Raw genomic sequence first — 12,489 nt, forward strand, 5'->3', positions numbered from 1 at the left:
GATTAATACGATGTGTTTTGGTGAGGGTGACAATAGTGAGAGGAGTGAGAGGTCTCATCTGCAAATTTCTGTGCTGTGCGTCGCCTGACCTCCTCTGCCTCGTCTCTCGGTATCCTATTCCAATCTTCAAAGGAAGTGATGGAATTGTTTTTCTTTTCATGAAACTCACGGCGCAATCTCTGTTTCTGGGCAATTTACGTCCTGAGGTGCTGAGATGGCGTCTCTTGTTGCCGGAGACACACTGAGAAAGATCCCTCACACAATATGATGCTTTACACCCTCCCACAGCCATACCAAATTACAAATTTTATCATTTATATATATATATATATATATATATATATATATATATATATATATATATATATATATATATATATATATATATATATATAATTTCTCTTTGCGATGTTTCAAAATCTACCTACTTCATTAAGCACTACTCCATAACAGTGTTCAAATTTGATCAGGAAAATACAAAGTAGTAAAGCCAGTCATTTCATCTGATTTTCCGCTGGGGTGAGCTAACTGCCCTTGTCAGGGGAGGTAATTACCTTAACAGCCCTGGGAAATCATCGTCCAATCAATTCCGCTTAAAAAGTCATCCAATTGTCGAGGAAGACTAACATTATGAATCTATAATTCTTCATAGCGAGTTCACTGGGAACAAACTTTATATTTCTGGTTTGATTATATTCTGAAATATTAACGAAGTTTGTCGCCAGTTTGTCTTCATTGTTCAGCTCTACGTTTTCTGCTACACTGACGCAAGCGTTGCCCTATACTGACTCAGGCCATACACTGTACTGACGTAGGGTTTACATTACAATGAAGCGGTCATAAGGCAGCGTCTAAGCACTGCAGTCTGTCCACAACAGGGATAGTCGTCTGTGTTTCAGTAGGTATGATGGCAGCAGACTGTTGCCAGGACCAGCACAATGACACGATACGATCGTAGTCAGAGTAGCAACTGTAGAACTGCTACTGATAACAGTGTTACACAACATATGTGTCATCATAAGGGAAATGTTTATGTCATGCTGGACAATCCACTCCCAGATATCTGAAACACTTTACTTCCTCCAATCTTTCTACATGCAAACTCACTCTCCAACTAACATGCACGTCAACCCTTTTATTCACATATATATATATATATATATATATATATATATATATATATATATATATATATATATATATATATATATATATATTTATATATATATATATGAGAATGTCTACCAAATCGTGTTGTGTGTGGTTGTGGGGGGATGGTCGTGGGATGGTTACGTGGGCGTGGTGGTCGCTGGGACAACGTTTCCACCAGTCGAGGATCATTAATATTCAGAGGGAATGTATCATCATGTGAGCTAACTGTGTAAGTGACGTGTTCTCATCCTGAATACCTTTTAAACGTCATTATAATGTCCAGATTTTTGGCCTGGTGGCTTGGAGCGTTTTCAGGTGACTTATCGTGAAAGACATATCAATAGACTTCAGAAATATTGAGAACATCAAGTACTTTAGAAACAATTTCATGAAAGCACTGAGAACGCAGAATTGTCCCTCGAAACTCTCAGTAATATTTCATTTTGGATGTGAAAGGAAAAATGAAATCAGTTTGATTTTAAATTCAGGCATCCCTTGTCATTAGTCATTAAAACCTAATTCGTCGTAATGTTGGGGAGGAAGCCAGAGTATTGCCAGCCTCAGCACTCGAGCTGGGAGGAACACTAAACGTCATCTTATATCATCAATGTTTACGTTGTGAATATAGTACGAATATACGTGTCATGAGAATGTGAAGCAGAGATGAAGGCAAGATATTGTTTCATCGTTTCATAACATCGTTCTAATTCATCAGTGAATTATTTCACCAATTCAATAAACATTTCAAAAACTTCCGCTTGACTATGTAATACTTACCTACTGCAGTTACTGTATGATACTTACAGTAGTTACCATGTGATACAGTAGTTAACGTTAAAGACTTTTGTTCAGCTCAGGAAGAGAACACTGCAATATTTCTAAAACAAATATCTATGTTAAAGCCAATAAAAATCAGAGCCTAACACTAAGACTAGAAATACCAAGTGTACGTGATAACACAGGAACCTTCTGTGCAGTATTCTGTAGACTCATCGCCAGAGTATTTCACTCGTTTACTCACCTTAACGAGTTTTTGACTCACTGATTCACCGCAAAGAGTCTCTTAATCACTAAATCCTCTTTAGGAATTATCTCATTCGCTGATTCATTCTGACGATTCTCCCACTCACTGACTCACCCATTACAGTCACAACATGAATCACATCCAATGTTCGGGGTGGATAACACGTCAGCATCGCCCTCCACATACAGATGAATCACGATAAAAATAGATGAGAGAACTAACTCCCTCTGATCTCATAGGATCAACATACATGCACCCGCCCGTCATACTGCTTCGCTGTCTCTCTTCCTCACACTTCTCACATTCCATTACGTCATACTGAAACCAACTGTCTATGTTGGTTTTGGTGTAGGTCAGGAAACGGGACAAGACAGAAAGGCAGCATTACGTACCTAGCATTCTTACGTCATCAGGCAAGGTAACTCCCCAGGCGTTCATCAGGAAGGAGGAAGTTCTTATAGCCCCAGGCTGGGGATAGCCTTATCATCCATCAGAAGGGAGAACGCTCACGGGCCAATAAAGCAGGAGGAAGTAATAATGGACAAGAATCAATAAAGCCATAGATATAAGTACCCATAGGTCTTCTGTTATGGCCTGCCTGATGATAGTAGTTTGATGGTAGGTTGATGGTGAGGAGTAAATGGTGGGTGGTAGGTGGTAAGGTAGGTTGATGGTGAAGTGTGTGGTAGGTAGGTAGGTAGGTAGGTTGGTAACTTAGTTGACCATGTAGTGTGTCTCGCTGGTTGAGGGATAAATGTTTAATGACGGGATTGAAGTGATGTGTGTACTGGACGTGAGAGTACATGGATGCGACAGATCGGGAGCCCTGTTGGTCCATAACGAGGTTATCTGCTGACTTAATCTAAATTGCTGGTAGAAACAGAGTAGTAGACGTGCGTGGCAAGTGTGTGTCATGCTGACAGGGAAGTGTGATATGTTGTCGATATAGTGTGGTTTGGGACAGGCACGTTGGTTGGGCACTGTGGTGAATGACGTGATGAGTTAGTAGTGTGGCGAACGTATTGTGGTCGATGTTCGGCTTGGTGAGGTATATGATGGTATGGTGACGGGTTAGTGATGTGGGTAGAGGAAGGCAGCATAGGCAGGCCAGTGGAAGCAGGCCAGTGGAGGCAGGCCAGTGGAGGAAGGCCATATGTACGAAGGTAAACATCTTAACCTTTGAACACGACGGTACGACCTTTCAGACATGGCCATAATGCACGACGGTACGAGTCATGTGAACGGTGCTCCGACCCTTAGGTATGATGGCTTGAAGTTTTACCTGACCTGTAAGGATTAGGTCAAAGGTCACGCCATCATCTTCCAGGGTCGTAATACCGTGTTCCAGAAATTGATATTTTTTTTCACAAACTTGCCACACACGTGAGAGCTATGGTAGGATTTATGAGTTGATACTGAATACCATATGTATCTATCATAGCCGAGGGGAAGACAGTGTTATGCAACCCATACCGTGTGAGAGCAGATCATAAATTTTAGAATGAGGAAATCTATGTATTTGTTTCCAATATATACGATCATCTAATATGAATGTATTTTGGTGAAACATTCCAAGGGATTAGAACGACTGAAGTGTAATAAGCTAATACTAAACGTAGAGAAAGAATGGGTTGTGTAGGAAAGAAGATTTGCATATAGGGATTCCCAGTTATAGTTAAGGAAACGGGGCTGGAAATATGTTTAAGACATGTGGATGATACTTATTGTAATAACGATATGATGGAAGTGTTGGGGGTCAGATGGTAATGATGATGAAGTGGATGATCGACATGTAGCGACGGTGAGGTTCACACCCTCTGTTGTAGCGGTACATCTGATGATGATTGATCTTCCTCGAGCACGACGGTACGACCGTGAAGCGCCAGCACGGCTCCCCAGCACCACCCTGCCATCCATGTGGGTTTGTGGGTTTTTTCTAGATGAAACTTACGTTTCTGCCCTGCTCTTTCTGAGAGCGGTCTGCTCGTTGTCACAAGAGTTGTCCATCCGCTCACACAGTCACAACCAAGATTTGATATCACTGTAAAGATAGAGAGAAGAACAGCAACACCCCACAGGTGTACCCTCGACTGCTGCCTGAAGTGGCAGGAACAAAGGCTAAACAATTTTGCAGGAGGGTGACGTGCAGCGCGAGGCGCGGCCTCCACTGTGGACAAGTGATTGCCTAGCCCGCGTCTCCACACACTTTCCTCACCGACTTGTATTACCTGAAAGTTTCGCATATACTCAGATAGTGACCTGATCTACTGTGGCCACATGAGATGGTGACCTGTTCCTCCCGCGACTACACACACACACACACACACACACACACACTACTGATTTTGATATTAACTGTGAATCTTATGTTGAAAACACGATTGATTTTTACGCTGACTAAAATTTTTGATAATGATTTTGATCATGTCACTTTCTTAGAAATGCAGTTGATTTCATGATGATATTTCTCCAGTGGTATTCCAGCTTTGATTTTAACATTGGTTTTGAGTGACCTAGAGTTAAACTTTGACCGAAATGCTAAATCTGACTTTGATAAGGTATATTAATTAAGATTATCACTATGACTCAGACACTGGCCCTCATCCAATACAGGCGTGGATCCTCACCCAGGATAGGCACCAGGTGTCACACACACACATAGCTTCATAACGCTCTCTAATTACTCCCGTAATTAGACTTTCGAGTTCATTAACATCATGAAAGACGTGCCATTAACGGATGTATCCGCCCGACTCTGCGACTACTGCAGACGGTGGGCACTACGAGGTTGTCACCGTCAGGTGGGCCACACTCATGATCCACCTGACAACAAATGACACTTGCCGTGTACCATGATGTCAGCCAGGCAGGTTGTCGAGGTTCACACACACACACACACACACACACACACACACACACACACACACACACACACACAGGAAATTATGTTCTTGAGAATAACACAGTAAGGTAAGTATACTGAAGGGAATGGAGACAGGAACATACAGCACATGAATGACAGGACAAGGAGGTTGAAAAGTGATGAGATGCAGGACAGGATAGGACCTGGAGGATACAGAATATATTCAGGGAGGAGCAAGGAAGTCAGAAAACAGGGAGAAGCAAGGGAGTGAGGGACCAAGGAGAAGAAAAGTAGTTAGAGAGCCAGGGAGGAGCAGGGAGTAAGGGAGCCAGGGAGGAGGAGGGCGTGAGGGAGTTAGGAAGGTGTACACAACTTATCGACCTTCGTCATCAGCGTAGGACGCCAGACCTGTTGACTCAGCTGACAGGAAATGAAATTAGCTTCCTTAATGACCACCTCTGTAGGACAAACCAGCTCTAATTAGTTGCTCTAATTACCACTACTGTAGGCGAAAACTACGTATAATTAGCCTTCTTAATGACGGTAATGCAAAACTAAGCCAGCAAATCTTCAGCTTGTTTACGACACCATTTTCAACGTTCTGTATCTGAAAAAAAATTAAATGTTGGATCTTGAAGACATTCTCCAGCAGGTCCAGAGCTTTGCATGACTCGAACCATATTTCCCTGTTGGCTTCATAAATTTCTCAGTCATGCAGCTCTGACCTAAAAACTCAATGGAAAATGCGGTATATTGGGTCCAAGAAATTGGATATCCAAATATTAAGGGAAAAAATACGCAGTCCAATTACAGGACCTTCCGAACTGAAATTGAAATTACCAGAACAGGCACATCGGAGGAGGGGGAGGTGGAGGGGGGAGGGGGAGGTGGAGGGGGGAGGGGTTGGTGGAGGGTGTGGGGTTGAGGAGGGGTCGGTGGCTGGGGAGGGGCTTAGCTGTGTACCCTGTGGCGAGGACAGGTGAGAGGTGGCTGGGAGAGCTCAGAGGGAGAGGGGCTGCTGGTAAGAGATGTGCTTGAGAGTGGAGGCAGTTACGGCAGACGAATGAGTTACAGGAGAAGCCACGCCCGTCTCTGACATCAGCGTGACCTGCTGCAATACATACTCCATGATCTGGTGTGGGAGCCAGTGGACATGGTCGATCTTATCCCAGACTAAACCAATCTACGTAGCTTCACACAAATTGTTAGTCATAGATTGTAAAACTTGTTGTTAGTGTGATGTTCTCATTTTCTATTTCCTTTGAAAGAAAACACGAGAAACTTCGCCAAAGCAAACACCTCAAACTCCGCCCATTCCCCGAGGCGACCAATGGTTGGGCAGCCGAGCGCTGCGCTACTCAACGCTCTGGGCATCAAGGACACCGTGAAGGCATTTCCCCACTGAACTCAGCCTTGACCACCCCTCCGTATGGCAGTCTTACTGAAGCATCGGAGGTGTTCCGCAGAGGTGTTTCTGTCCCCTGTCACCACCCAGTGTCTGGGGTAGTGAGGGTTTATGGTGAGGTGTGGAAAGATAGCGTTCATGGTACGGTGAATATAGTGATGGTTTGGCATGGGAAGATATGTGCGACTGTTGGGTCTTTACAAGACTCATTGCCATAGAATGTGTGTGGTGACCAGTGGTCATGTGCACCACGTGTGGTGACCAGTGGTCATGTGCACCACGTGTGGTGACCAGTGGTCATGTGCACCACGTGTGGTGACCAGTGGTCATGTGCACCACGTGTGGTGACCAATGGTCATGTGCACCACGTCTGGTGACCAGTGGTCATGTGCACCACGTCTGGTGACCAGTGGTCATGTGCACCACGTCTGGTGACCAGTGGTCATGTGCACCACATGTGGTGACCAATGGTCATGTGCACCACGTCTGGTAACCAGTGTTTATGTGCACCACGTCTGGTGACCAGTATTCATGTGCACCACGTGTGGTGACACGTGGTCATGTGCACCACGTATTCCAACTTTCTGGACCAGTAAGTGAACATAGAGCACTGGGCCAGACGGTGACTACAACTGTAGCAGGAATCTAACACTTGGCCTCACGATGGATCGTGAAACCTGAAGTGCACGAAGGATACCAGACTGACTCACATGGTGGACACACACGACTAAGTCAATACACTGAAGACTTGTCTTATCTAAACTAACGTTACAAATTCACAGTTAAATTCCACTGAAATTTAGGATATTTCAAATGTCGATAGACTTGCCGTCTTGAGAACAATACTGACAATGGATAATGATAAGTGATATCTTCTCTTGCACCAACGTGCTTCATGATCACAGCCAGGGAAGGTCTGATAATATAGATAGAAGAAGTAACATGAGACAAACCTCCATAGAAACAGACAGCCACACAAACATCATGAGGCTTACAAAGACCTAAATATGACCAATTATGACCGTAAGGTGACGCTGGATACAACATTCGTCCTCCTGTGAAACACATGATAGTAAGCAAAGACTAAATGTACTGTTCAGTTCCTCTGTGGGCCAGGCTGGGGGGATGACGTCAGCCTTCCTCACACACTCGCTGGCCTCTACTCACCTCCTCAAACAATGAGTTGAAGTTTTCCTCATTTACTCTCTCCGGACAGGATCCCAGCGATGACTGACCTCGCTTGGACTGACTCCTCTCTATCTCTCTCTCTCTCTCTCTCTCTCTCTCTCTTCTCCTCTGCGAGATCAACACTATCCTCGTCAAAGATACTACAGGTTGGCAGCAACACACACCACCTTCATAATGGTCCAGTGAGGGCGATGTAGTACCAGATTGCCTCCTAAACCAGTCGTTACCGTTGACACACCTGGGTTGCCCAGAGCACCCGTGGCTCCCACGCCAGCCCCATCTGCTGACATACCAGAGGAAAACCACACCACCGGTGCCTGCTAGACCAGTGGTAACCACACACATACACAAACACACACACACACAGACAAACACGCACCCACACACACACAAGCTCAGACAGTAGGTAATGGTTCGTCCTGATGCAGGTCCTGATGCTCGCTTACTGCAAACAGTGCCACTTGCTTCAGCCGTGCAGTGAGGAAAGACACCGGGGTGCTGGCGAGCCTGGGTGGGGGACCGTCGGGGTGCTGGCGAGCCTGGGTGGGGGACCGTCGGGGTGCTGGCGAGCCTGGGTGGGGGACCGTCGGGGTGCTGGCGAGCCTGGGTGGGGGACCGTCGGGGTGCTGGCGAGCCTGGGTGGGGGACCGTCGGGGTGCTGGGGAGTTTGAACACCGTCATCGAGGGTGTTCCTTCCTGCTGTGATCATTAGCAACCATCACACCACATCCAGGACGCTAGTACCTGTGTGTGTGTGTGTGTGTGTGTGTGTGTGCAGCTTTTCTCTTGCTCTGCGTCACCACAACAAACAACAGATAATGTCGTGGGCATCAAAAGGAACTCGTGAATGATTCTGCCAACGTTCAGATAAAGGCCACTTCTCCCCCTCTGTTTGTGGTCCAGCTGAGTTACAGCTGGTGAGGCTGGTGCCACTCTTTCCCCCACTACCTGAGGTGTAGCTGAGTTGCTGTTGGTGAGGCGGATTGCCGCCAATCCTCCCTCCTGGGGTGCCGACCGCCAGCTGGGCCTCAGTAGTGCATGGTTCTGTCCTTACGAAGATGTTCATGATGAATAACTCGATAAGAATAGACTGGATCCTTTCCTACTGGACGACGAAAACAGTTGATGTTCTCGATATGGAAAGATGAATCATAACTTTGATGATACTTCGAAGTTTGTTCGATAATACTTCGAGGTTTGTTCTCCTTTATTAACCGTCTGTCACAAGTGGGAGACTAACATATTGTTCGTCAACCTGGAACTTTATCTTGCAGGGTGTTGTTCATGGCGGATGGAGACGACGATGGTGGGGTGGTTGGTGATGGTGATGGCGCTGCTGGAGTGGTCTGTGGAGGCCAGGACCCTCCCTGACCCATGCCTGGGTCACCAGTGGTTCAGGAGGGACTCTGACGGCCGCTGGCGTCCTGCTGTACCAGGTAATGGCCACAGTGGGTTGGGATCCCGCTGGACATCGTAATGGTCGAGAATCGGTAGATATCAGAAGCGTTGTGTTACCAGGCGTTGCCACTATCACCGGTGCAGTGATCACTGTTATTGTGGGTGTCGACACTGTCACTGGTGCAGTGATCGCTGTTAGTGTGGGTGTCGACACTATCACGGGTGCAGTGATCGCTGTTAGTGTGGGTGGAGCATCTACCACACCGTTAATCAATACTTTCCACTATCACTCAGGTTATCAGTGTTAATACTGTATTACCAACCCACACAATAGTATCGGTACTGCCACTTGTCTTCATCAGTAAGTGTAATCAATACCCGGAGGTTCTGCCACGCTCTCACGGATCTGTGTCGTGATACATTCAACACGTCGGTACAGTTTTCCAGCGTTAGACGACATGTAACTGTGATCCTAACATTATACAAATTCATACGTGACTTGTTTTTTAATTTGACATCTGTATCTGTATCGGATCATCTACATCAAAGGAAGAGTATATACATTACATACAAACTGATGAAGTATTTCTAATCTAAATCACCTGGTCATGTATTCCGGGCTAGAGTGGGTATCAGAGATATGTATCGTTAGTGATGTGTATTTCATTATGCATATATAGTGATTTTTTTTCCACAGATCCGAAGTTGGAGACCATGGCTGAAGATTCTCGTCGTTTAGTGACCTATGTTCCCTGGAACACTGTCAGGGAACACACAGCCAACTGGAACGACACGAAGAATAAACATTTCGGTGAGGGTTGTTCTCTGCCGGTCCGGCGGTGTGTGGCCAGACCTGATCCTTGCCTTCATTACACTCGCCCCCGCAGCGCCCGCATCAGTCACGCTGCAGTGAAGGCCCTGTGTGTGAGCGTGGACAGGGCGTGTACCCTCCTGGTGATCACACACGACGAGGCTCCCCACTGCCACTGTGACGAGAAATTAGGAAATGTGGGAGGTATGCCTCAGGTGTTGAATATGACGTTGCTTGGAGAATGTCCCCACGCACCTGACCACACTGAAAGCAGTCAAGTGAACGCTCTTTATCAGAAATATATCGAGAGATTTACTCAAACGCCAAATGATGCGGAAATATCCGAACAAACAATGAATACTACACATATCTCCCTCACGTTTGAACCTACTACACAAACTCCTGGCGGTACCAGCACACAACGCAGTCATAACACAATCCAGTGGTGGGGTCTGACGGTGGACATCATTATCTGTGCTCTAGTTATAACTTTCATTGTGTTTGTCGTCGTCAGTGTCATGAAAAATGTTAATAAAGAAAACGATCTAAACTCTCAACAGGAAAATGTTGAACTGGCCAGTGAGGAGACATTACTGGATCACCTCGAGGCTACGCGCACACTCCCACAACACCACATTTAGACCTCCGCCAAGTTTGCTTATACATCATGGCTCGTCTCAGTATCATCTTGGCTCCTCTCAACACCATTATATACTTTGGTGTTGGAAAATCAGGTTAATCACTTCATTCCGATAATTTCAACAAGCGGGAGAGGCTGTACAGGACGTACACTCCAAGAACGTCTTGGCAACGTGATGTTGGTGCACAGTGTGTGTGTGTGTGTGTGTGTGTGTGTGTGTGTTGATCCTTCGTGTATGGTACCTCATGCACTGTGCCTCACTCGCTGGTAACTCCACTGTCGACCCTTCACGAAGGAGCAACACAAATGTTATTCTTTCATCACATGAAAATTTACTTCAAATACTCCAAGAAAATTGATCGAACTGATAAAATGTGAAGTTGTCTATAAAATGATTTCAGATATTGCTGGTGTGAATAACCTCCAGCCACGGTCTTATGGTTCTGTACCGCAACACTGGAATCGATGAACTTGCACACAATGATGGTTCAGAAATCCAACGAACACAACCTTACTCGTCCAGGAAGGTGTTTAATGTCTGGTGTTGGTTGGGTTATGTCATACACATGTAGTGTGTAATATTTACTGTAGACTTTCAATTGAATATTAGTCCTCAGCTTCATGATTGAACATAATATCATTAACAGAGATAATGATCCAAACTAATAAGTGGTATTACCGGTAATGTTGTAATCAATGATCCCAAAATGCAAATTAAAACTTTCCATAAAGTATTATTTTAATGAATCATTTTAAATTCCGGGTAAATATAGCTCTCTTTATAGAGAGCAGTTAATGTGAGTCTTATTTGCAATTACTGGATAGAATCAGAAACTTTGTGATCATGTTGCTCACTGCAGGGCTGTGTTTTCATACGTTGCCCTAGAATAAGCAACACTCTGGACGATCGAGAGTAAATAAGTAAGAAAAGTTGTTTAGGAGGGTAATATCCTGGAAGAACACAACATGCTGCAGTGGGTAATTTGGCTACATTATACAAAGTAATTTGGGCTGGTTCGGCCTTGAACGCAGCCGAGGACTTTTAGATGGAGATTGTGCAAATATTATTAAAGTTTTCCTTTTGTGAGTTCTGGAGAAACCTCCTGCAGGAGTCTTTAAAATCTTATCATTTAAGAAACATTAAAACATTCCTCTTGTGAACCTTTAAGAATATTCCTCAGAAGTCTTTAAAAATCTTCCTTCCAATCACCTGTCACTCTCCCAACTCACCAGCAACCCACTCCTCCCATTATAACCTTCCTCCACTCACTACTGCCTCTCCTCAACCACTAATACCTCTCCCTAACCACTAGCACCTCTCCCCAGCCACTAGCACCTCTCCCTAGCCACTAGTGCCTCTCCCTAGCCACTAGCACCTCTCCCCAGCCACTAGCACCTCTCCCTAGCCACTAGTGCCTCCCCCCCACTCCTCAGCACCCACCACCAGCACCCAGCACTCTGGTCCCATCCCACTGAGCCATCAGTATGCCTGTCCAGCCTCTACTCCAGCTCTGCTGTGCCTCGACAACATAATCTTGGAACACCGTCCTGGAAACCAATTTTCCAGCAAGATATGCAGGTTATTGGGCTGTAAAGTGAGGGTACGGGAGTGTAACGCATGTTTATTCCGGAGGGCTCAAAGGATTACCAGCAGGTGAGGCAGTGGCTTAGCTCCCCTAAGTGGCTCCTGGCTGTCCGGTGGTACAGAACTCAGTTTAACCCCATGAGCGCGGCAGCACGATCCCCTGGCATGATAGCCTGGTGTTTGACCTCCGCCTCGAGCAATCAAACTTTTTAATCACATTTACATTTTCCCAAAAATATTCTATTTAAGACGTAGGTAAAAGCAATTTGATCTGGACATCGATCAAAGTAAACTTTCTTACGTAACATTATCACAGCAGTTGACAGTAATCCCCACTTGGTGCATCGTGGTGTAGACTCCCTAGTGCCATACAGTCAAGCAAACATGAACGTAAGGGAGAGATCAGCAGTGTTAACGCAACCT

The 12,489-nt window shown here is 45.4% G+C and overlaps 1 protein-coding gene across 1 annotated transcript; it reads left to right on the forward strand.

Annotated features, from left to right (window-relative positions):
- Positions 1-4,915: 4,915 nt before the first annotated feature.
- LOC139745911 (uncharacterized) lies at positions 4,916-11,212 on the forward strand. The gene is made up of 4 exons (XM_071656580.1): positions 4,916-4,977; positions 6,308-6,558; positions 8,907-9,068; positions 9,728-11,212. The coding sequence occupies exons 1-4, from the start codon at positions 4,916-4,918 to the stop codon at positions 10,480-10,482; spliced, it is 1,230 nt and encodes a 409-aa protein (XP_071512681.1). The 3' UTR covers positions 10,483-11,212.
- The last annotated feature ends 1,277 nt before the right edge of the window (positions 11,213-12,489 follow it).

The sequence above is a fragment of the Panulirus ornatus genome, chromosome 63 (genome assembly GCF_036320965.1).
Source record: "Panulirus ornatus isolate Po-2019 chromosome 63, ASM3632096v1, whole genome shotgun sequence".
In the NCBI taxonomy this organism is placed as follows: Eukaryota; Metazoa; Arthropoda; class Malacostraca; order Decapoda; family Palinuridae; genus Panulirus; species Panulirus ornatus.